At 35.9% G+C, this 27,267-nt stretch overlaps 1 protein-coding gene across 11 annotated transcripts in view; it reads right to left on the bottom strand.

The window, feature by feature from the left end:
* PAN3 (poly(A) specific ribonuclease subunit PAN3) overlaps positions 1 to 27,267 on the bottom strand; it is an 81,961-nt gene that overhangs the window by 35,276 nt on the left and 19,418 nt on the right. For 10 of the 11 annotated variants that reach the window (XM_056329053.1, XM_056329054.1, XM_056329044.1 and 7 more), the window contains 5 exons: positions 22,996 to 23,062; positions 21,180 to 21,250; positions 18,908 to 18,970; positions 10,324 to 10,485; positions 1,664 to 1,814 (listed from right to left, as the gene is read on the bottom strand). In XM_056329053.1, the coding sequence (XP_056185028.1) occupies positions 1,664 to 1,814; positions 10,324 to 10,485; positions 18,908 to 18,970; positions 21,180 to 21,250; positions 22,996 to 23,062 (514 nt within the window). The remainder of the gene's footprint in view (positions 1 to 1,663; positions 1,815 to 10,323; positions 10,486 to 18,907; positions 18,971 to 21,179; positions 21,251 to 22,995; positions 23,063 to 27,267) is intronic. The other variant, XM_056329050.1, reaches the window with a different exon arrangement.

Here is a 27,267-nt window from a genome sequence, read left to right as displayed (position 1 = left end):
AGTAGTGCTTTCTTATTTAACAGCCTAGTCTTTCAGAAAGAGCACCTCCTAACCTGTCTTGAGGTAACAGAAGTTTTTATGGATGTATACTATTGACAGCTAAACCATTTAAATAAAAATGTCTGAGTATTATTTACACAGGACACTTAGGTTCAGAGAATTCTGCACTCAGTGTAGAAGAAGCAGCTTCTAAAGAAATTCAGAGCACCCAATCCAGATCCCTACTTTGAACTATATTCTCCTTAATTATACAGGAAGAGCAGGGAAACAAGCCAACTCTGCCTGAAGTTAGCTCTCATGAGGCATCAATATTTCAAAGGTTCAGGTTGTTGAGCAAAGTTCTTCCATCAGTTACTTATCTTTTCAAGTATTCCTTACAGATAGTAAGGAAATCAGACTGTGAAGGATCCCTGAGACCTCACTGGACATTTTCCAGAAGCAGATCATTTTACCATATTCTATTTAATCCTTTATATACTTTTCAATCCAGGTGACAAGACTGAGAGGCATATAAACACAACAGTTTTCCAGTAACACTGTACAGCACAATATAGTACAAATCACAGTACTGCAACATGTTTATTTGGTCAGCAGAAGCACCACTTTCCTAGCCTGTTCTGATAGCTGTAACATACAAGCTAAGTGCTGGCTTCTTAAATTGACACAGATATATTCTCTGGCATCAGGAAAGATGGAAGTTCAGTTTAACAGATGGTAGTTGCCAATACTGGTTTAAAAACCCAAACATTTACAATATTTGCCCCTCTGCCTTTGGCAGCTACCTAATGCCTTCTTATCAGTCACAAGAAATTGCCAAAGGTTTAAGTGCACACAGAAACTCGCCAAAGGATCTGTGATGTGTAATATCCAGATCTGCTGATGGTTCTATCTTATAAATATTTTCTTTAAAAAGAGTTACTAGAATTAAGCTAACTTTTTTACAATCAGAAGTCCAAAAGATGCATAAAGAGCTTGATCTTTTTAAGTGTGAATGAAAAAAATCTCTGTCACTCAGAATTGTATGACTGCATGGAACACATTTCAGTAAGAGTTTTAAAGATGGGAAATAATCATAAATTGGTCTTAAAAGTGAGATTACATATGACAGATCAATAACACTACTGTGCAGGCAAAATTATTTTAGAATAAGCTTGTCTTCCACTTTTTCTTTTTCATCGAGATTTTAAAGTCCCTGTATATACTTATTAACATTGAAAATCATTACTTCTAGATTACATACTCTAGAAACAAATGAAAAAAGCAGATCAGCGTGTGGCAATCAGAGCACATATTCACTGTAGACTGCACTGCATTTCCAGACTAGGGGTAGTTTAAATGATCTTCAGGTACTGTTGTAGCAAGGATTGCATAGAGCACAGTTCATGATAACTCAGCACCCCATTCCCCCAAAAATGGCAGAGAAAGCTGGGCTGAGTTTATTTCAGTACTGCTGTGGCTGAACAGTTGTTATAGCCTGCAGTGTGATTTCCATACTACTGGAAGATAAACCCCGAGTTCCTGCACTTCTTATATGCTTGAAAACTGTCTTAAAGGAGGCGGCTGCATTTATACCTACCTGATAAAGCTGATTACTATCTATACAGCGTTATGTTTGACATTAAGTTAAAAGCAACTGTACTGCAAATCATTACTCTCAACTTACCTGGTGCTAGCCCAGCAGTAGCAGGACTTCCCATGGAGGGGTGAGAGAACAAGGCTTGTGAGAAGGCAGACATACTTGACTGGGATACATTACTCAGCCTAGAGGTTGATCCTCCTTTAGGAATAAATTCACTTGCAGAAGGATTTGGTGTCTGTTTAAAAACAAATGTAAATTAAGTATTTTAAATGTGAAGAGATGGACAGTGTCTACTCGGTATAAAATATTTTCTAGGCAAGCCCACCGAGCACAGAGGATATATTTAAGTTATATACAGCTTGCTGACAAGAACAGCATATACTGGAAACTGGTCTGCATGAACAAACTTAAATGTTTTTCTAGCTTATGTCTCAAATAGCATTAGCAAGCTTTCCACATGAACAGCTGATGTATGAGTTCATACAAACACTTTGCAAAGGCTTTCCATAAGCATTACATTATCAAGTTGGAGAACAGACTTGACACTGAGAAAACCTTGCTAACTGCTACAGACTGCTCCTATATGACTTCAGCAATTTCATTTCAAAGTAAGTAGCAGTTTCAAATTAAAGCAGTAAAAACGACTGCTGCTAAAGAAGTCATCCCTGCCTCTATTTCAAATAGGCCTGTGTGTTCCATTTTTTTTTTAAGTTTACTTCTGTTTTAACTAGCTATTCCATTTTTGTAGCACCTTTAATAACAAGGTTTAATTTGGCACCACAGAAACAAATAGCAGCAGAGTGACCATCAAACATGCAGTGTTTATTAGTACATAAAACATATCACACAACCAACTTTTAATTTCTATTATAATCTGTGCACAGGTTTTATAGCTGTGGGAGGTGTTTTGGGGTGAGATTTTTGTTTGGTTTAGCTCAAAAGGCAAAAAACTTATTATTGGGCAGTCAATTACAAAAGACATTAGTCAGAGAAAAAAGAAATAAAGCCAAGAACTAAAACCAATTATTACACATACTGAAAAACTTGAAGATTAACTGTCAAACTTAATTGTGTTAAGTAATCTTCAGAATACCTCTCAAAAGTATATAAACAAAAAGGGTAAAAGTAAGAAAACAGTAACAACTCCCAATAGACAAAGGATACTGTTAAGATAATCCATGATTTGTTTTTTTTAAAGCAAATTATATTGGGTAACTTCAGTTTTAGGCAGCTTCAAAATGACCAAATGCATCAACTGTTAAATTACCAATATTGATTTTTACCAATATGAATACAGTGGCATCAGAGAAATTAAGTTAGCGCCAAATTAGAAAAGAAGTGTGATTACAGAACACTAATTTAGACAGTGGAGAAGAGTATTTGAAAAGTATTCTTTGGTGCGTTAATTTGTTTTTAATATCTTTATTTGAATACTTCAGCCAAATATCATAGTATTAATGTATTTCAACGTACTGGAAAGGAAAAAGGATTCTAAAAACTAAAATTAAAGAGGATGCTCAGGTTTAAAACGTAATAGTAAGAATACTGCACCTTTAATCACACAATTTTAACCGTTAGCCACCTTATGATGTTACATGGTAGTCATTCTATATATTCATGTGTTGGAGTATTCAAAGAGCAGCTATAACCAGGGATGTAGATTGGTCAAGTAAAACACTTAAGATTTACATGGGTAAAAAGTTCATAAGAATTTTAAAACTCCTCAAGCACATTAAGGAAAACTTGCTAAAATAATACACCAGTGCAGCAAAACAAATAGTAAGTTGCGTTATACAGACTGAAAACAAGTAACTGACACGTGTAAACTCAAAAGGTATTATTCTGGACTTATCTGAATTTTAGGTACAGGAATAACTAAGCGAATGGTGTTCCTCTAGATAAAATCTGTCATGCAACCATTCAGCCAAATCTGCACTGAAACTGGAAAAAATGACAGAGGTGGTAAAGAGCCATATAGAATTTGTCCAAATAGCAATACAGCTGAAAAGTCATCAAACAAAACAACCAGGAAAGCAAAGGTCAGCATTTGTAGCATTTTGCTAAATGCACAGAAATTCAAAGAACTATGAGATCCACATTTTTTCCACTAGTAAAACTAGCCATGACACATCCACAGCTCTACCACACCAAAATACTATGTCAACTAGGCAAGAAGGGCAGGACATGGCAAAAAACTCGAAGTATGCAAGGGGAGAGAAAGACATCTTCTGGAAGATAACCTCAGCCTTTCCTAGAGCAACTGAGAGAGTTCCCAACATCCCATCCATACGATTCTAACTGAACTGTTAACACTTTCACCAACTGATTCAATCAATGCTTACAGCACAGAGCCACTTTTTATTTTGAAATGCATTCCACAAGTTTTCATAGACCAGTTTTGGTCTCCAAAAGTTACTTATATATCCATCATAATTTTAAAATGCAGCTGCTTGAGAGCTCCACTTTAACTGCTCTAGTTTATCCAAGTGAAAGAGTCAAACCCAGGAATCCGTTAAGCAGTTTGGGTTTATGCTGCAGAATAACAAACAGGAGTAGGTCAAGCCTGATGGAAATTCAATTTTCGTTCCATTTTTTGGTGTTACAATTCAGGATCAGAATCAACGCCTGATAAGATTAAGCTGTTTTTATATAACTTTGATGAAAGTATTTTATATGAGTAAAAAATATTTTTAGCTAGCATAGATAAATATTTGTATAGCTAGACTCTTTCCTATAAAAGCCTGTTTTACTTTTCTGTGGTATTACAAACATGAAGCTGTAATCCAAGACTTTCCCCATTGGCAAAGAAGTGATTTAAATTTTGGTTCCAATTTTAAAAGACTCTTCCACATTCAAGCTGTTTTCTAAATACAGAAAAATACTTGAGCTCCACAGCCACCAGCCAGAATAAACTAACAATAAACTAGTACAAGAAAATTTAATAATTTATGTTCAAAACTAGTTAATACTTTGACAGAAATTTTGAAGCTTAAGCCCCAGGCTGCATTTAAATACATTATGTCTATGTGAAGTTGCAGTTCTTAAAATTATTCCAAAAGCATACAAGTTTTCCTTTTTCAAACTCTGTAGATAACCTATTCTGCACCAATGAGCACACAAACATGCCAGAATTAGGAAGCCACATTCTTAACGCCAAATTATTCCAAAAATTACGTTCTTGGTCTGGAAAAATATCCTACTTTCACTCTGGCAACTCATAATACAAAGTTTAAAATCCAGTATCAGTTTTACATTTGGATCAATGGTAAGCTTGAAAATTCTGTCTAAATGGGGACTATGCCTTAAAATCCTAAAGGGTATTCTTACAATTTTTCTGTTATAATCTTACCAAACTTCCCAAAATTTAAATTTTGATAAGAATGAAAATAATCTATATCTAATTAGTGAAAAGCACTTTCTTCATTCCATATTATGTCTACATGTCCCATAAGCCCAGCTTTAAAACAAATTTTGCTTAATTAGTCATCAATTACTCATCTCGGAGTAAACTAATTTATTCATGCTACACCAGGCTTAAAATTTGAAGTCCAAGATCAGGATTGCTAAATAAAAAGTAAAGAAAACGGGTACTGAAGACTTTTATTAAGCCTTGGGAGTAAATAAAAGAATGGAGATGTAAGAAATACTTAGAGGACATGTAATGAATTATGCAATGCTATGATGTTAAAAATAAAAGCAGCAAATGCACTTTCTAAAGCCCAAACAAGAAACACAAAGCCTGCTAGCAATGTGCACTATGCAACAAACTAAAGACTGTATTTTCAGTTTCAAATGCAAATGTCCTGTGAAAAGGCATATACAAAATTATTTCAAAACATTAATTAACACATTTTCAACAAACAGCATTAAACAGAAACAAGTACAGCTGTGTCAGCTACGTTAAATCTTTCTAGCAACCCACCTAAAGTAATTTCCAAGTCCTATTTGCTAAAATTACCACCATTCCTTTTTCCTCTCAACCTGGCCAGTTTTAAGTCTCACACACACCCCTCTTCTTCCTGTATGCTCATACAAATACTGTCAAAACTAAAACAGGGAAGCAGCTTCCCTCAGTACTATCTGAACTAATAGCTGCATCATGCATTCTCACAAGAATGATTCCATGAAGAAATTTCACCAAAATACCCTATTTTCAGATTCTTTATGTCTGTGCTCTCCAAAAGAAAGAAGAGCCTCCCTTCAGTCAGTATTGCAAAGGAACTTCCAAAGAAAGAATGCAAAACTGAGTCCATCCAGCTCCACATACAAAACCAATTTCTATACAGCACATACAAATACAGTCCAAATGAAGGCTGAATTTAGCCATGATGCAATTAGTAAGGATGGAACCACAGCTGAAGTGAAAAAGTGAGGGAGGACTATAAAACAACTCATTTGTGTCACCATTCAGCACAAAGTTTGACTGGTGGCTTTTATGCTTTTAAAGATAAAAAAGGAAATACACCTAAAACATAGTGGGGAGGCGAAGAAAACTATTTTGTGGTATCACTGAAAAACAATTCAAGGCTCCTTAAAGGAAGGTGCAGATGAAAGTAAAGAGCAAGCCATGGATCTTAGCTGAACACCATCGCTAGGAGGACCACACAGCAGCATGCAGCACTACTGTATGTTGAGGAGCTGCATGTATCACAGATTTCTGTAATCAAGAAGTAAAATAAAAATTCCTGTTTCATCAACTGTCAATTTCAATAAATATGATTTGTCTTTATGCTCCTCAGTGATAAACTACTAAGGCCCCACTGCTGCATCAATTCATAAATGAATCCTCCAAGTGCCATGAAGTACAGAATCAGGCTGTAACACACGGATGCTCAAGTTATGGAGCCTTTGTTAAGGTCATGCAGGGATCTCACAGGAGTACTGGAACGGCTCCGCATCCCTCCCCCCATTTCCAGTTCAGTATCTCAAAACACCACTGAGATGTACAGCAGCAGCAGAGCCACCACCTCTTATTTTGGTGGCTGTAACACTACTTCATTGGATCGGTTCTGGTCCCATGTTCAGACCCACACCCAAAGCCAGCTACCTAAAGCAAAAAGTAGGCTGATTTCATTTTATTTCAAAATAATTTGCTAGTGTACTTACCACACTAGAACCAGGATGCAGTGTTTTTATTCTCTTTTTATGTTCTACTTCACCTCCAAAATTCATGTTGATCTGTTCTGACATCCCAAATTGCATAATCTTGTAATGGTTACAGAAAACTACCACTAAGCCATCCTCTACCAGTCTATTTTTAACATAGTTTTCAGAATCTCTCTCTCAGGAATTCAAAAACAACAAAAAAAGTGTTGCCTGTTTTTATGTGTGGTTATTTCTTGCTCTTTTGGGGCATTTCTTTGTTGTTGTTTTTAAGTGGGCAGGTGCACCATACAAGGAGCTTCACTTTATGTAGAGAGCATCATTGCAACACCTCCTTTCCAGGATTCCTTGTTAACTATGACATCAGGGAAGGACACAATCTGTGATGTCCGAGCAGCCCAGCAGACACTGGAGGGCTTCAAAGCAAGTCTCCTTCCCTCCCACTATTGAATTTGTGCAACATGCTACCTTATTGCAATTACTGTGACAAGTTGTCACATCAGTGGTACAATAAGCTCTATAGGCATTTCAATTAGTCAACATTATTAGCTGTATTGCAAGAGTTAGAGAATTTGATTAGAACTCAGTGAAATTTGTTGGTTAAAGATTTATTTCGTTTTAAACCAGAACACAGGCTCAGACAAATAAAGCTACTAGCAAAGTTTTGTTATATCTGACAAGAACTCACTAAAAAGTAAAGATTTGGAATATTTTCACATTTTTTAACAAAAATACTTCAAAGTATTGTAAAAATTCTAAAGTTTTAGAAGTCCATGTTCTTGATGCAATATTTTTCAAAAATTCATTTCTGTGATTTTTTTTTTAAGAAACAAACAAAAAAATGTTATTCATGGTGCTCAAGAACTGATCCATCTAACTAAAGAAGTATGTATTCCTACTAGTTTAAAGAGAATTACCATTTGCTATTATATGTATCATGGTGATGTAGCGGCTCAGGACATTTCCTAATGGGGTAGGAAATATCACTAGAGAACAAACTTTGGTTTGGGTTTTTTGGAGGAGCTGGGGTTTTTTCTTTTTTAATGCACAACCCAGAATACAATTCTCTCTGTGGGCTCCACTTTTAATCATTTAAATGTAACGCAGTATTTTAAAGAAAATAGATCTGGACTATAAATTCATTGCCATGCATGAGAAACAATTACACTGTTTTACAAGGCATGCTGTAAGCTACCTTGCTTTTTAAAACAGCCACTTTTTGGACAAAAATTACTAAAAATTGCACCATGAAATAATGTACTCCCACTTCTTAAATCATAGCTTTGGAAGAGTGGACATTCAAATAGACACATGAGTTTCAACACCTGCCCAGCACTGCAAACCCTCAGTGATTTTGAGATGTAATTCTGCTTACTCATCCTCAAACATGCCCTCAAACAGATGTGCCTCCATCATAATTTAACCTTTCTACTTCTTGCTTAGCACTCAGTCATCCAAAATTTAGTTTGTGTAACCTATATTCACACCTGCAAAAATCTCTAAACAGCCTGTATTTTGAAATAGTGAAGAGCAATGCTATCTGTGGATTACATACATAATAAAGTAGGAAAAAGTCAATCTGAAATCTCAGTGTGAAACTACCCATTCTTACATAGTTTCATGTACCAAACTTCTCCAGCCATTTTTTTGTATTTTATAATTAAAATTTCTAATTTTTAACAGTTCAAGCTTCGTTTAACTTAACTTAGAAAACATTCACACTACAATATAAAGATTTACAATGATCAGATCAAGATAAAAGTTGGTTTCTCACCTATGCAGAGCTTTATATATCCTCATAATCTCAGGTGCAGCCTGTTTTTACACCTTTCCCCATTCAGTCTGGCCAGACTCCACTGTTACTCTGCAATCCCTCCTGTTTCCCCTCCAATTTTATTTCCTATGGCTGGAACATCCTTCTTATTCTTATTTCTACCACATATGCGTATACATGCTTTTCTGAAGTCCCATATCTTCATGGGAAGCTATTGTAATTGCATCACATAATACAAAATCTTATGCTGTACATAGTTTAAATCAATTATGTAGCTGAAGATTCTGGCACACTAAAGGAACTTGCACCCTTCAAAAGCCACATGCTCTGCAACCAATCCCAAGCTACTACTGCTAACCTCAGAAAGCTAGGGGACCTCGAGCTTCCTTTTGCCACACTTTCAACACAACTTTGGAGAGCATAGGTTCTGAAAAGGCAATTGCTCCTGCCCAGAAGCTCCATTTCTCACACTACTGGCTCTCCAGCCTCCAGAAGCATTGGTTTTTTGCTCTACTCTAAGTGGAGCAGATCAAAAACAAACCTTGCTGCAACACTGAACAGCAGAGAAAACGGAGGATGAGTACAAATGGAGCTTTTCCCGCCCTTTCATGTCCATCTGAAATTCAAAGATCAATTTTCTGATTCACTCTTCTCAGAACTGTCTACTAATTTACACTCCCATTAGACACACACAACAAATTCAATCTGTCAATCTTCTTTCCCTTGAGAAAAGTAGTGCTTCATAGGCTCCAACCACTCCTCTGAAACCTTACCTGGTCCTTCTGCCAATGTTTCCTTTCTGCTTCATCTTCCTTCACCAGTGGCTGTGCAGCTCCCAGCAGCAAAAGGACTTAAGCCCAAACGCCCCTACACAATGTAGTATCCATTTGCCTGCATCATGCTGTCCATGACTTCCAGTATCAGTAACACAAAGATATCCAAACATCAAGTAATGCAAAACTAGTATTGGTATGGAAGGGCTCTCATATGAGCTTCGTGTTGGCCCTTACATGGCAGAATTTAGGAAACTGAAAGAAACTCTTAAGGTGCCAGAAATTCTATTTATCAGTCTGTTGTCAATTTACCCATTCCACTCACTTAGAAAACATCAAAAAGAACATAACCCTCACAGAAAAGACTGAAACAACAATCTCTGAAGAATCAAAAGCACTACACAAGTACAGAATAATATTAGTAGCAGTGTTGCAGTTCCCACCACTATAATAATTTCCACCTAAACTCCATGTTAATGGACACTGAGCTGATTCCTCCTAGACGATAACGAAGGCTAATGGTAATCCCAAGGATAACCTGCTACTTCCGTACAGATATGCTCAAATTCAGCTGTACATGTCCCCTCTTAAGGAGCTGAAGAAAATTCAGGAATAAAGTAAAGTAACAATAAAGTTTAACAAAAAAGTTGAGAAATATAAACTATCCCAACATAAGAATTGAAAATTTACACTTTCTGATCATGGTGGTTACATCTCCAAATTCTGTACTGAGGGAATTTATTGGCATTAAGTGTCAATCATTTTAACAAAACACTAATTTTACCAATAGAAACCTTGCAAACATGAAAATTAAAATAAAAGGTTGTGCATGTTTGCTTTTAGAATACATATAATGCTTACTTTTGCTCCTCCTCCACTGATTATAACAATCAAGCAAAATACATAGCACAGCAATGGGTGAAGAGAATAAAACATCTCCAAGTCACTGCCCCAGAGGGCCCTATGCCTACTTTGTGAAATAAATATTTGATCTGGTCTCAACCTATATTTGGAGTAACTGCTTCTAACATTTTCAAAATTTAAAATAAAGCACCCAAAATACTGAAAAAGTGACTAATAAACAATAATTTTACCTGTAAATTGTTTTCTGTGACTCTGTTCCACCAAACCATATTGATGGGTACTCCTGTTTTACACCTGTCAGCCAGACAGCCAATAGGGTTCTTTGATTTTCTTGCTTTTGATCCCATCGGAACTATCCTCTCATCCAGCATCCCCAGTCGATACTTCCTGGGCTACGAAAAAGAAGGAGAGAAACCAGGCCACTCCTAACAACCCTCATCTAAAGCTACACTAAAATAGGTATTACACTGTGATTTCTGGATTGGTGGAATAGGAAACAATTTGCAAGTAAAATTTATCTGAGACTGTTCCCTTTCAATCCTGACTATTTGGTTATAATAAACAGTACCTTTAAAAAAATGAAAATAAACTTCAGGGGCTACTAATTATTTGTAAGCAAAACCATCCATCACAAGTCAGCCACTAAAATATGAGCATAAATTGGGGAATTCTATAAAAATGAGGAATTGCTTAAAAACATCGTGTTTTTGAAATAGATACCTTCAATCACATCATAATAATGAACACTTCCCTTTAGATTATCAAACAAGAAATTAACAGCTTTTGTATGCTTCTTTTTAAATTCAGATTTGCCGAGACTCATCCCCTGAAGACTCTCTTTTAAAAATCAGGTAGACCCGAGTAGCCAATTACAGCAGAACTAAATGAGAAAAAACATTTCTGCTCAAGTTAATATTCAAAAGCCTAACTTCAACTACTGTCTTAAGTGAAAACAGACAAGAATTACCATGATAAACACATTGGAAATGGACTTAAAATAGAGAAAATAAAACTTGCTTGAGGAAGTGAACGTGCAATGCAGGAGGTACTTGCATCTCAATAGGAGTGACATTTCTATTACACTGGCAATGATCTATACAAATTGAACTATTTATAAAGCATGATATGACCATTAAATGAAAAAAGCATACTGTAAAAAAGAAATCTGGTAAAGACTTTCAGAACAGGTGAAGTACAGAAGTTCTCTAGATTTCTCTGTGCTTTCAAACCTGTGTGTACCTACCTAGTAAGTACCACCAAAAGAAATATTTCAGCATCTATGCATATTTAGACCAGGACCTTTTATACAGATTGTATCAACAATTGGACCAAATTGCAGGGGTTAGTCTGTTTTTCTTTTGCTGTGTTTTTGTTTCGTTTTTTCTCCAATGTGAAAATGCAGCTGTCATCATCTGGATATAGACCACTTTTAAAGTAATCAAAGCTTAACTTACCTTTATTTAGGTACCTACTTCATCTGGCACCTTAGAAATCTTACCAGTGTCTATCTTGATATGCATTTTAAAAATTGTTCTCAGGAAACAAGGCAAGAATCTAATTGGATAAGATTCCTCACTTATAAACAATTTGTAACACACAGAACAAAACTACCATAAAATGACTGCAAAAACAAAACTTAAGTAGATTCCCTCCTCCTACTTCCCTGAGAACTTTTAGGCTGAAAGCTTTGGAAAGGATTAAAACAGAGTAGAGTCCTAGTACTACATTTGCCTTAAGACAAAAAAAAAAAACAACCTAAGAACAGCAAAACAAACAAACAAACAAGCCCCAAAACAAGCAAACAAACTCCACACAAAACACAAACACAAACAAACAACAAAAAGCACCCAAGGATACCAACACTGACTATGAACTACAAAGCCAATAAACTCCATGAAGGTCAAGTTAACCAACTTTAATAATAATGAACAAGACTGAATACTGCCATACCAATGAGAAATCTGGTAAACTGTGTAATGGGTAGCACAAAGTCCTCCTGTAGTTCAAATGCAAACCTGAACACGGTAAATCTAAATATTGGTTGTTTATTGGGAGAATCACTCAACTATTGGGCAATTTACCACCTCAGTAATCCAGAAGGACTACTAACATCATAAACTGCAAAGTCTGAGAAGTCAGGCATACAAATAATGTTGGACTTTAGGGCAGCGTATGTAAGCAGTATGAGCTTTCTTTAGCCTGGCTACTGGAAGTAATAGCGTGGAATAACAGCTTCCCCATCTCTCTCTCCATGTTCAACCAAGTGCAGGGGCACAGTCTGCCTCAGACTACTGGATTATAACCCAGTATCCAAACACATTCCTATTGATAAAGGGTTCTTTTAATTCTCTGTAATAACAGGTGACCTATATGTATTTTGAAAAGGAGAACCAAAACAAAAGAGGTACTGAGCCAACGTGCAGGGAGGCTATTTCAGTTACAATGGGATTCAGACACCAGGCAACAGAATGAAACCGTATGTCAGGTTTCATGAAGGACCATGCTGGGGAGCAGAGGAAGGGGGGCAAAGAGTGGTCAATTCTATGCCATAAAGCAACACAGAGACAATATGAGTTCATATACCAGTAGTCCTTGGCCTACTAGTATGAAAAAAATAAAGTGGGTGAGACTAAATTAAAATTTTACTTTCATTATGTACTATAAAACTTCACCAGTGAATTAATAGGCCAGGATTTCATTGTTCAGACAGACATTGTAAGACGGAATATACAATATTTTTATATTTGATATATTTGACTGAAATAAATTTCAGTCTATTTGCATCAAAATCATTCTAAATTATATTTGTTTTCAATGAGCAAAATGGCATCTGATTCAGAAAGCCAATCTGAGTTTACAGAAGAACAGAAAACAGAAAAAGTGTTTGCCAAGAGGAGAGATTCAATAGAAAGATCAAATAGATTGAGCAGTTTAAGTCTATCAACTTTGCTACATCCTTACCTCTACACAGAGGAGCAAATAAAGCAACAGAGACAGAATAGTGCAACTTGAAAGAAGCAAGCGACAAGCCACTGATCATTTCTGAACTAATATATCTACCTGAAACACAGAGGCATGACAATCTAGACAAACACATGCAACTTCTTGGCATGGGGACAATATCTCTTGGATGATCACAAAAGCAATTACATTTTTGCCTTCTGTAAAGTCTTTCTATGAGGCAAAAAAACCTGTTCAGTCATACAGATGAAGGGATAGTTCAACTTTTGGGGGGGGAGGTGGAAGGGATGGGGGGGGGGTGGGGTGTGAAAGGTGGCTAAAGCATTTAAATACTTCACAATCCTTCAGCAAGTATTTCTTAAACTAGGCTGCAACTCCCAACACGGTTACAAGTTCCAAATAGGTTTTGAAAGGTCAACAACATCACAATTATTTTTAAATGGAAAAATAAGGTTAAACTACAATAATTATAACGAAATCTAAGAGAAAAGAAAAAAAAACCAAAAAACCAAATTACTACAAAACATTACTGGAACAGTTCAGTTCCTCCAGGGCAAAGAAGTGTGAAGCAGTAGTAATTACTGACTGCAAATGTTTACATAAGGCAGGGAACAGCTAACTACCTTTAATTGCTAGCAACAGCTTGGCTCCCCAGGGTGAGAAGGGTAAGCATTTTCAACTGTAGCTAATAATTATAACCCTTGCCCTGTAGAACCAAGTCACTGCCAGCAATTAATGATAGGAAGCTACTGGTTGGCATGATCAGAAGGAAGGTGTTACATTAGAAAAGATAAACCCCCAAAGCCTGAGAAACATTACACCTGAACAAAAGAAATCCACTCTAAAAAGGTCCTTCATGAGTAGCATATTCACATCAGAATACTACTACAGACAAGTAACTTCATTAGCCCATGCCAGAAAATATTCCTGAAGTCAGCTTAATTAGTTGCTTCTCAGTCATTCAACAAGAAGTTTGGGAACATGTTTAGCAAGTTCATTTTCTTCCTATTATTTGCTCTAACAGTGTCTTTGCCACCAGTTCCTCCTGTTTCACTGACAGTAGGCAATGCCACACTTCCTCTAATTCAGGAGTGGTCACATCACTGGTGTAAGATGTTACAAGGCTATCCTAGAGGAGTCAATCTAAACAAGAAAAGATTTACAAAAATTCAAACTGTAAAAAGTCCTCCTGTCTACTAACTACCATGTAATATCTAAGTTGGGATAAGCTGGCAAATCAAACTCTACAATTCCAAAGTTTTCTTCCACTGAAGATCTGCAAATGGATTTTTTCAGGACCACTCACGTCCTAGATTACATTTCTGTTCCTTAAAATGCATTTACCTCTAGTGGGCTTTGAAATTTAGATTTACAAGACATTTTCTGTACCAAAATATGCACAGTTAAGTTTGACATACAAATACACGAGCAGGCTATTATGTTTTATAGTGAATAATCTGAGCTATGGTAATGCTGCCTATGTGCATATACTACTGAAGCAAATAGAAGTGATCTTAAGCCTTCCCCATCACAGGCTAAATTAAGCAGCATTACCTTAAATTACCATAGCTAAAAGGTATCACAGTAGCATTAGCTAGGGCTCATCTGCTGTACAGCGAGTTGACTGTATCTGCATGAATAAACATAAAAATAGTATTATATTGTCAGACAGGAAAGATCAGGTATACAATACCATATTTTCCTTGTGCTATTTATAATAGAATTAAGCAATATATGCTATTTCAAGTTTCAATGTCGACTTGTTTTGCAAGCCTTCAGCTTCTTTAACAGAAGTTAGTGGCAAAGAGCATTAGAAGAGGCTAAGAACTCAGCTGAAGTGCCAGTCCACTCAAAGAGAACCAACTTTTGTTGTATTATGTCTTTAAAGCAAAAAGCTAACTACAGGCCATTGGTATCATCAATGCTATTTGCATGCAATAGAGCTATAACTGAGTAGCTGCAATAAGACAGTACTTGAAACACCCAGTTGTGGATACAAACTTCAATATGTTATTGAGAAAAAGCCTCATAGTCTGGGCAGAATCCCTATTATATAGGCGCAATCAGCTAACAAGGATCTTAATTGTGAATACAACTGCAAAACTGGGTTTAGTAATAAGCTTTACAAGGTTTTACACCTGAACACTAGATACAGTCACCAGGATTATCCCAACAGATTTGTAAGCTGCTATATGAAAAAGAGAAGTTGTCTTGTCTTTCCTTTTTAAGCTTTGTGGCCAACCGAGCTACAAAACACCTTCATATGGCCTGGGTTTGTTGCTAACCAAGATACTTTCTCCTCTTCCTCTTTCAGCCTCTCCCTGGTAGAGGCAGATGATACTTGTTTTCTGTATCTCAACTTCTGAAGGTTGGAACAATTTTTTTACTTTGATATCCACAAAGAAGTGGAATAGGAGCCTGGTTGACAGGTTAAAAATAATTGCGGTTGGTTGGTTGGTGTTTGTTGTTGGGTTGTGGGGCTTTTTTCTCTTTTTATGAAAAAAAGGAAGAGCATGCTAACATTTATAATGCTTGTATGTCTATAATTTTAATGTTTATTATTACATCCAGTTGCAGACTAGCCACCCTTCCATCTGGAACTTTTTTGTAAAGCTGTTCATGAAGCCCTGGGTTTGACTGGGAATAAAACTTTCACTAACTGGAAAGTATCATACAGAGACAAAGATAAGATTCTTCTACCCAAAGAAAACTAAAATGTGCTCTTTGGCATGGAAACAGGTCTTATTCCAGAGCAACATATTTGATCACTGCAAAAAAAACAAAACATTCTTGGTTCAATCAAATTATAGAGTGAAAGCTGCAACAGATCAGACATTACATCATGCATTTTAAACCACAGCAAAGGAAAACTTTTCAGGTATACATACTAAATGGTGTATTTCATGAGCACATATGCTGAAAACATGAAAATCCTGAAGTGTTCAAAAAGAGCTATGGAAAACTGACATATCTTTCAGTCAAATCTTTTGTCACCAATTTTGCAGCCTAGCCAAGTTGGATGAGGTATGAATTACCACAACAGCTCAAACCTAGCATGGATGTAGTTATACTGACCAAGTTCTTTACTAAGAAACTAATACCACTGGCTGAATTGAAATAAGCTGGTGGAAAAGCAGACTTTTTCCACCATCATTACAGCAGACAGTTCAAACTGTATAGCGAAGACTTGCCAGAATACCACCACCCCAAGATGTACTTTTAGAAACATCATTGTTAAAGCAGCACTCAGTGAGCAAACTACAGGGGTTTTAATGCTTAAAGTCTCTTTTCTAATAGGCCAGAAGTTTTTATATTACTTATAAGAATAGTAGAAAAACAGCGTACAGTTAAAAACCAAAAATATAGGTAAAAGGGAACTAAATGCAGATGTAACTTTTACTCTGGTCTTTACTGAGCACAATTTATCAAAATTGATTTATTTTGTAGTTGCTTTAAGTATTTATATAGTCTTCAATAAATGTGTGCACGTTTAAAACATATTACCTGCAAACATTTATTAATTTTCTCTAGAAGCATAATCTGTCTTTCTATATTCCTGCAACAACTTTTGCATTCCTTATAAACTGTAGCATTTTATTATTACAGTATTATTATTAATATTTTATTTCATTATTACAGTAGGGGTGTATAATCCCAGAAGGAAAACTTCAGGTTTGAAATATAAGTTTAATCCAGGTACATTATAAAGTCTGTGCAGCCATAATTCTGCAGTTTAAAACACAGTGATGTGACATAGTGTTTGGTAATGACCCCTCAGCTTCCCAGAACATGATTCATGCTTCTGAGAGAGAAGGTATTCAGGAGACTACGAAACAACTGTCTCTGTACATTTTCATTAAAGGTAAATACAATAAGAGCAAACATGGCACACATGGTTTCTCAATAAACACCACTGAAGTATATAAAGATCAGGTATCAGAAGTGTCAAGAGCTGGAGACAGGAAGCTGGAGAGAAATATAGCTTCCCAACAGGTAACAAAACTAGGAGGAGGACAGGACACTCAAAAATAAACTAGTAATAGTTTAGGTCTTAAGAATTTGGTTTCTACAGCACCTAAAGTTAGCTTTATTGTTTTCTTCTAACATGATGAGGGAAACTCTCCTTGTACTCATTTAAAAGCTTACATTTATGCAGACTAGGTTTACAAGTAGTCTTTTGTTTCAAAATAATTTTCTCTGCACATTTATTACTGCTGATCAAAGTATATGAATTGAAGAAGTCTGTTGTCCAGTCTCCTTGCTGTAAATCTCCATAGACAGCACTAAACAGCAGCACCCTGTTCTGGTGAACTTTAGTCCAAATAATCTTTACTTTCCATTCTAATCTAGCTTTAAGAGTCTTTTGGTCCTGGCTTTTACTCACCTAAAACCAATAGAAGGAGTTCTAAGAAGAAAAAAAAAAGTCTTCAAAATACACATAAAACAGCATTAAAATTCTACTGAAAGTTGTTCATTACAGCTGTTGGTTCACTCCTTGCAGTCTGGGGACTAACAGTGGTTCTCACCTTAATGATCCTCCTCTAGGTGTGACTGAACGATTAAAAAAAATGAAATGGAATAAACCAATGTTAGGAACTTTTCAGAAGAGTTCAGTTTTCATGAGGATTGAAGGTATGAAAAAACAAAACAAAATGTAAAAGCAATGCTTTTCACTATTCTGTAAGGCTGACCAGTGACAAGTAGGGGAACCCTTTAGCCTGGATTGGTGGCAACAGTCTCAGAACAAATTTAAACAAAACCTTCATCATTGATTTTCTTTTTAGTGCATTAAGCAATCATCCACTTGGCAACAGATTCTGATCAGTTATGTTGCACGTTTTTACGAACTGTTTACCAGAACCACCAAAATGAATTAAAGGAGTTTTCCAGTTAGATCATTTCAGGGTTTATAGAGGAGCATTCTCCTCAGTAATGGCTAAAGCCAGTTTAGGAAAAACACCCAACAAGTTCAAGTTCAGAATGCCACCCTATTTTTAACAAGCATAACATGTAACTGAAGAAAAAAAAAAGTGTGACATTATTCTCAGAAAAGAGGGTTAGTCTATTACTTACTCTAGCTTTTGTTCCATGCTTCACAAATCCTACTTGTGCGTTGCAGATTAACACTTACCTGAAAATCTCTTACAGGAAATTCACTTTAAGGTTGCTTGTCTTACTGCATGTGGAGTTACAACAACCGGACAGTAAATCCAAAAGGTTTTACGGTTGACAGAACCTCCACCAAGGCTCCATCTACAGAAATACTTAGCTCCTTTGATTTCATTTTAAGTACCCTATAAAAATGTCTTTAAATAGTAATCTTAGTTTTCCTGAAATCTAAAATTGAAATGCAGTTTAATAATTTCTAAACAGAGAAAATAACTTCAAGAACGTTCAGAAATGTTCAAGGACTATGTTTACTTTTTAAACAAAAAGTAGAATGCCTTTAAATATCAAAATAATCAAAAGCAACCTAAATAGCCCAGTCACACTAATTAGTTTCAAAAAAGCTGTCTAATTAAAAAGCAAGGATTTAAGAATTGCAATCATCAAACTTTGTCTTTAATATTTTATTCATATCAAAGATTTATGTCCATATGGCCTGCCCATTGTTAAAGGGCAGGCTGCCAGAGTAACATGGTCAGAAATACCCAGAGACACTAAAGATCATTAAACTTAACTTCCTTGCTTAACACAGTTGCATATTACATGCTTTTACAGAAACTAATAACAGTTTTATACAACACAAACATGCAGGTTTTACATAGTTGCAAATAACTTAATAGTTCCAAATATTTAAAATATCACAACTCTTGATTTGTAAAGGAGAGCAATTGCTCTTTATTCACTTACCAAGACTGTATTATATCTGTCCTCCAAGTCAGTGATAAACGAAGGAAATGCTGGTTTTGCCAGCTAGTTCGGAACAAACAAAACCTTAGCTCTGGGCTCTTAGCAAGAAATTGAAAGTTTTTTTCAAATACTAGATATTGTAAACAACTACATTTGAGCTAGTCACCAAGGCTCCCTTTAGAGTCAATAAGCAGAAGCACAAACATCTAAAAAGCTATCTTGTGCTACAGCAGGCATCAAGCACTGGCCTGATAAATCACATTGCTCAAGTTCTAAATAACCCCCACCTACTCTGGTGAGAGGAGATCACACAAGTTTTTAAATACCTGGCACTCAAGCATTTAGTGCTTTTGAGGAAATCACTGAATACAATTTGACTATTGTACAAAAAAATACTAAAATTAAGAAACTACATCCACAACTATTTGCAATGTATTGTCTGGCAGTAAAAGTCAGTCACAGAAGTGTCATTTGTTTCTCATAACTTTAGCCATCAACTTTTATCCACTTAAAGCAGGCACTGACTTCTAGTTTTTCACAAAATACTTTTCTCAATGTGAGCTGCATGTTCCTTTAAGCTGCTTATCTCTCTTTGCTGACCATAGAGGGAGCCTGGACGCCTAGATTTTAGACAACTCAAGTAATATTAAAGGGAAACTTCCCCATTATTAACATTCTTTAACAAGCTTTTATACAAACATACATTACAAAATAAGAGTCATAATAAACTATAAATTATTAATATGCAAAGCAAAACACAGATCTCTTTCAATTAATGCCAGTTATGTTTGATATATTAATTGGAAAACAATCCAAGTCAACCAGTTTCACAGATAATTCTTTCTCTTGATACTATTTTAGCCATGAGTAATTTAATGATTTTTTTTTTCTTGAGGGAAAAAAAGGGATCAAGTCAGAAAAGACTCTACATTTGTATTTGAGCTGTGAGTTATTTGATTGGTTTTCATTTTGTACTGTTTAATTAACATTGAAGTAAATTTTAGAGGCAGTGGTCACTCTGGCAATACTTCTGTATGATAGTTCGTTTTCTTTGGTGCATACAGTTTACTTACTTAAGTGCATATGCACATACATACATATGTGTGTATATATATAGACACAGTTCTTGCAGACTGCATTAAGAAGAAAAATACACTTGTTTTCATTCTTACTATCCTCAGTAAGTAGATAAACAACATTTATAATTGCTTACATGCAACATCCAGTGCACTATACTGGCATTAAGGAAAAGGGCAATTCAGAGATTCCATGTCGTTTGGATACATCATAATATTAGGAAATGAACATTCTACAACAGTGTTTCATTTCAAGGAAGATTGGTCTGGTGAGCCAGCTACGGCAATTATCTTTAAGCTCAGTTTTCACCTGCAGGAATGATACAGAGCTCCCAATTGCCAACACACAAATGAAACTATGAAAAGTCACCAGCATGCTGATATAGCTTGCTTTCAAGACAATGCATTATCAACTAAAGGAAAGTTCAAGATCATGTGGCCAATAAGAAAGTAGTACAGCATGAAACTCATCAGCGAAAGTAAAATTTGACAACTGGTTGGGACAAGATAAAATCTTTTTTGATAAGCCACAGTTCACAAAAATGAGAAGGAACTCTGGTGGAACCAAACTTTTGTCTCTTATTCCAGCCACTGCATTTGTAATTGTATAATTGGAAAACACCACAACCTATGTTGGTGCAGGTCAAAGGTTTATGAAGATGCCATCTAGCCCTCAGCAAAAAAAAAAAAAAAAAAAAAAAAAAAAAGATTTCTCAGTACAGATTAGAGAGGAAGAAAAAATATCCCAAACCCTAGCTTCCCAATAATGCCAGAGAGTGTCTTTCAAACTAAATGCATTCCAAACTGCAAGAATTACTTTCACGTCATGTACAAAGAAATGGAGGAATGACTCTTAATATATTCAGAACTTGTTGCCATGAAGGCTTGCAGGTGGCTTTGTGACTCAGTACAATAAAAATAATTTCTTTTCACATTCAATGGACTATGTCCTGATTTTCATATCCAAAGCATTCTTAAACACTTCAGTTTATAAGAACTTGGAATACTTCTTAATAGCAGCAGCAGTCTGGTCTAGTAAAGTAGTAAAATCTTATTTATATCAGCAGCAACATATTAAAATAAATCTAGTAACATTAGAAGAATCATCCTTACTTCACCTAGCATTTCAAGTTATTCCAGACCTTCCCTGTCAACTCATCTACAAATCTGCTACTTAAAATGTAGTTGCTGCCTACCTTCCTCCTTTGAGACACACTGAGGGCAGCAAAGTCATTGAACAAGGATGAATTTGGTGAGGTTAGTGGATCTGTAAAAGAACGTAAATAACATATTATATATCCCTCATTAAAAAGAGATTTTATATTTTTAAACTTATTTCTGTATGGAAAAAAATCATTTTGACAAAACTAAGTTTAGCAACCACCCTGCTAAAACCCACAGCATTTATTAGATTCTGTGCAACTGATCAATATAATGGTGCTCATTAGCAGAATTTAGTAAGTTCAATTGCTATTGACACTATTTAATGTCCATCTAACGTTACCCAAAATTAGTAACCTTCTGTATAACACAGTCTTACAAATAATGATGTGGATCTTACTTGTTCTGTCACTGTTCTGCACAATTTAAATCAGAACTAAGGGTAGCAAGAGTGTACATCCTGTTAGTGGCTTTTTACTGCTTTTTATTTGTCCCTATGCATCCTCTTTCCAGAGTTGAAACACCAAAAACTGAGTAACAATCACAGATAAAACTTAAAACTCTGAACTGCATGAGTTGAGCTGTCTCATCAGCAGATGACTGCCAGCTGTAAACATTGGTGTTCTGATGAAACACTTTCTTCAGCATCAATACATACTCCTTAAAAGGGTAATTCTACAAGTGAAGCACAGCTTGGTGGGGAAGCGGGGTGGAGAAAAGGATTGGGACACAACAGAATTTAAACCAGGCTGACTTGGGGAAACCAGTTTCTCTCCTTCAGATGCATCACTATTGCTGTTTGGCCTGTCACAGTCAAACTCCGACTGCATTTAAAACTGGAGACCTCCAACTGCCTTGAATAGCTAATTGTTTGGTGGGACAAAAGAACAGAATTAATCACAAAACCTACTGGAAATGAACCAGGAGGAAGAATAAACAAAACAAAACAAATTTCAATTTTCAAACAAGTTAATTTTATAGTAGTTTCTATCATGCTTAAGAAATTATAACCCTAGTAAGTAGACTAGCTGCAGGGTCAGACATGCAAATAAGAGTTCATCATTTACACAGTAATTTGCAGAGCAGAAATATATTTTAAATGTATGCCCTTGCCACAAGGGAGTAGTACCCTCTTCTTTAAAGAAGATATTTTAACAGCTACAGCTAAAAATCTGCAGTGATTCTGAAAAGCGAATTACAGAAGTTCACTATACCCTCCACAATAGTATAGTGATTATGAAGGCCTGCGCTACAGAGACACTTTGTTCAGTTAAAAACCATGTTCCCTGTTAGCAGGGAAAAAATTGTAAGAGGTAAAGTACTGCTTACAAGACAAAACTCAACAGCTATTAAAAATCATCAGTTATGTGATACATTTCACAAAACTCATACATCCTAAATTTAAGAATAAAAACCTGTATATTCATTCCACACAACAACTTACTTCAAAAGCACAATAAAAAGGGATGTTACTGCAGAGCAACAGAAATGCTTAAGCTATCAGTGCTTTACAGTGGATATCCAAAGTAGCATCTCACTTGAAGTGACAAGATCAATAATGATTTATTTTTTTTTATTTTTTTTTTATTTTTTAGTTGTGGTTTGTTTTGGGTTTTTTTTAGTTTTTCCCTACTGCAGCAAAGGGAAGGCTCAAAAATTTATGAGTTCTATAGCACTTCAGCTTTGTTTTAGAAGTAATCACAATACAATACTGCTAAAAAAAGTTCTACTGCATCTCAAATCAAATCAGAGGAGGGGAAAAAAAACCCACCCTTAAGGCTCAGTTTTTCAAAAGTGAATCTCTTACATATTAAAGTATGTTTGGAAATTTATTACTTTAAACGTACATACCATGGCCTGCATACTGCTTGGCACTGTCATTGAGAAGGCTAGGGGAGCTGCTGCTATTTGTCATCCTCTGCAAAAATAAAAAGACAAAAGTGTACATGTAAATTAAAGCTATAATGGACTAAGTGAAGGCATTGGGGATGACATCTAGAAAGTTTTAAGAACAGACTATGAAACCTGTGTTCATTCCCTATTTAATAAATACTCTAAGCAGACAGTGATTTGCAGCTGACAGAAACATTTAGTAAAATAAAGCATTTTGCATGAGAGCAATGCAAACCTAAAATGACTGTATATTAAAACAGAACACTATCTTCACAAATTTCTAATTTGGGAGGGTCTACCAAACCTGTGGTTGTCTTCCTGTACGTTGTCAAAATGTTAGATAAGCTACTTATCTCCTTTAAACATTCTTTCACACTGTACTCCTGAAACAATTCCTCCCTTTATTATACACTACCATCGCAACATGAAACTTTTCCAATGAAAAATACTCAAATTAGTATAGCATTCTTCTTAGAAACAAAGTAACCTTTTGAGACCTTTCAGCAAAATCATGTGATCCTTGTAAGCCATCAGGACATCTGAAAACCTCTCAGCGTTCTTCCTAGACTCCACCTGCTTCTCCCACATTCCTCTAGAGACACAGACTAGCAAATAAACTAGACTTAAGTGAGGCAGTGCTGCTCTAAGAGCTACCACTGCTTTGACAGAGAAGTTCGAAAGTGTCTCTTCTAACTCCTGCTTATTATTTTCTTTGACCAGTCTCTCAAAAGAAGAAAAGGTGTGAGAAGAAAAGCAAGGCAAGGTCAGGAAGTGTTCTCTATCACTGAGAGAGACAACCAGTAATTTGCTAAAATATTCCCTGCCATGCTTTTGGCCCACGCCAACCAGGAGTCTCCCAGCCAACTTCCAAGCACTATTCAGCAGCAAAAAGGTTTGAGATCCCTTCAAATAGACAGTTTGCATGCAGCCTCTGCTTTACTGAGTGAGTGTACATCTGCACAAACAGGCCATTTTGTGCCAGCTGGCCCTAAGCATCAAGGAAAGTTTCCAGGCATGTTTAATTTAGTAGTCTAGACACAGACCAAGACTCAAAACTGGTCACTGGAGTTGCTCTTCATGCTTACATTTTTCCACAACCAACCTCAATGTTGATGGCAGAGGGCAAGAAGCTTCCTACATTATACTTAAACACCATTACATCTAATTCTTGACAAGAAAGATCAATATTCTGGAGTAAATTTGGCAAGAATAGTGGAGAACCAATAGAAGGTGAAGCGTTATCTAACATGGTAGAAATGTAAACCTACTGCAGTTCAAATTTCTCAACATTTGCAGTTTTCATACTACCACTGAGTTCACCAGAAGCTTCAGCTTTTAATAATTGTATCTAAAAGAACAAATTATGTTAAGTAGTTTTTATATGGAAAGCGAGTTGTAAAAAACAATAGCCTGCACGATTAGAAAAGTAACTTGAAGAAAGCTTTGGTAAAATTCAGGTTCTTCAGCAGGTATTTTCAAATGGTACCCTCTCAACAATACTTCAGTGCTTTATTCCCCCATGTATTATTTCCATTATCTGTGCTCCATTGCTGCAGCAAGCTTTCTACCATCGTTCAGGCTTCTCTGATGCAACTCTTCATTGATTACAAGTATGTAGTACTATATGAAGCAGAACTATAGGACAATACATGTAATACACACATTTAAATACTTCATAATGTAAATACTTTATATGTAAACACTTCCACTTTTTCAAGACTTAAATAAACCTGGTTGCTATATACTCTTTCCTTATTTTGATGCCACTTGTCTTATTTCTTAAATATACTGAACTGACACAATGTAACTCTCGCTAAAAGGTCAGTCATCAACAATCAGTTCTTTACAAAGGGGATGCCTCTAGTAAAGCAAAGTTTACTTATTTCTATAAAACAAGGTAACACTTTGGCAGGCCCACGGTGAGTTAGTGATCTTGCCCCAGTTCAGAAATGCTCATCCTACTATCCACCACCAAAATAGGAAAGATATCAAAGAATAGGAATATATCAAAATAAATAAATTCTGGATTATAGTAGCTTAACTATTCATACATCATATTCAATTCCTGACTAAGCAACGGAAAGACATTAAATGGTTTTCACAAATATTTGAAAAGCATCCCCATTATTTTCTTGGCACACATCCACACTGATCTTTATAAAAGGAAGTGGTTTCTTTCAGATTTGCACAAAATTTGTCCAGGTGTATATAAAAATAGTGTTAATGTCTATTTATACACTCAGATTTTCATAATGATTTTAATGCAAAAGGTAATGGTCTGTCAGAATGGGGATAAATATGGTATTTAAATTTAGGTCAGTATCAAAGATGTGTAAGTATACGGCTTAAGCTTGGAATCAAAGCACTTTTATGACATCAATATTCTATCTCTTCAAGTCCAGGAGTTAAGCATTTAATCAACGGACTTGCGATGTGAATACCTGTCTCCAATAATGAAAATCAGTGCTGATATAATCACTAAAAACATATAGTGCACACGAGAGTTTGCAACAAAACACAGTACAAAATTCTGAAAGCACAATGCAAACAAAGCCTATGAACATCAACCGTTCTTTTACAAAGTCAAGTCTTGTTCAAGGTGCAAATGTATTTTACATGAATAAGGATTCTGAAAAAACAAAGCTTCTCTCACTGATCTGGGACAGCTCTTGCTTTAACAACCACTTGTAAGCTGTACCTTGAAGGAGGTTAAAAACCTCCACCACTCATGAATTTTTCATTTTGCTCACTTATTACACAGGCACAAGCTTCTTACCTTAACTTTATTCATAGAAGACCTGCATGTAATTAGCAAAGGATTTTTAAACTGTTTTAATATTAAAAATTTCACCACACCAAAAGCATTTAGCCTTAATGAAAGTTATTCCTGCATCCGATTTTTACCAAGTCGGGTTGAAAATGTCTTGTAAGAAAAAAAGAAAGGGAAACTCAAGTACTATTTGTTGTTTGTGTTTTGCAGAAGTCCGTTTTGATTTTAAATAACACTTCCCAATCTCTTCTAATGTTGTTTCATACAAATTCAATTTCAAAACAAGAATGCAATCAGAAGAGCCTCAAGCCCAAAGGATGAAAGCTCCAGAAAGGTAAGAGCAATCACGAACAGGAGAAGAAAACTATTAAGCCTGCCAGGCAAGGCAACCATGCACATATGATAGCTTCAGGCTTTTTTAGTACCTCATGACTTTCACCATAAGGAAGTTAATATAGTAAGGCAACTTTGTCATAACATAACCAAGTGCCATACCACCATCACTCAGTTCCATGTAAAATCCTTTTCTCTGCCTGCCTATTACTACGATTGATTTAAATTCTTTAAGCATTAGTTAAAATTCAACTAGGCTGACTGGCATACATCCTGCTCCTCTCCCTTTAAAGGAACTAAGAAGTTGTTTCTGTTCACATTTCAAAAGAAAGCTACTGCAGAACAAAACAGTCACATTCATCTCTGTCCAAGGATTTAACCTGAGGCTTCAGCTTCAAGTCCTTCCATTGTTGACCCTTCCACCAGTAACAAATTACAAGCTCTTTACTTTCACAGAAAAAATGAGAAATAACATTTTTCAGAATACTGTGTTAATTCCTGAAAATTCAAGCAATTAAGTTACAGGATGGGAATATGCTCATTCAGAACCTTTTACTCCTTCAAGTTCCAGGATTACTCAAAGTTACTCATCTCCTCTTAAGAAAAGACTGTGAAAAGGCACTACATCAAAAATGAAACTTTTGTCAAATTGAATCACTATCTTACCCAGACATTAAGACAGCCTATTGCATACTAAAATTTCCTATTCAGAACTGCTGCAATTTAAGGTCTTTTTTAAGTTTTATTTTCACAGACTTTTAAGACACTCTGACAGCAGATCAACAGCACTGTAAAAATAATTCTCCTATTGGGTTGCTATTTTAATAATAGTTTTGAGGATTAGATACTTTTTACAGAATCACAGAAGGGTTGTGGTGGGCAAGGACCTCTGGAGGCCAACTGGTCCAGCCCTCCTGCTCGAGCAAGGTGACTTAGAGCTGGTTGCCCAGGACCATGTCCAGACAGCTTTTGAATATTTCCAATGATGGGAATTCCTGTGGCAATGATGGCAACCTGTGCCAGTGCTCAGTTGCCCTCACAATGAAAGGGTGTTTCCTGATGTTCAGGGGGAACAAGCATTCTGTTTCAATTTGTGGCCATTGCCTCTGGTCCTGTCACTGGGCATC

Source organism: Falco biarmicus, chromosome 2, assembly GCF_023638135.1.
Source record: "Falco biarmicus isolate bFalBia1 chromosome 2, bFalBia1.pri, whole genome shotgun sequence".
NCBI lineage: Eukaryota > Metazoa > Chordata > Aves > Falconiformes > Falconidae > Falco > Falco biarmicus.
Note: the sequence above shows the minus strand (reverse complement) of the source record. Positions and strands in the feature narration are given on the sequence as shown.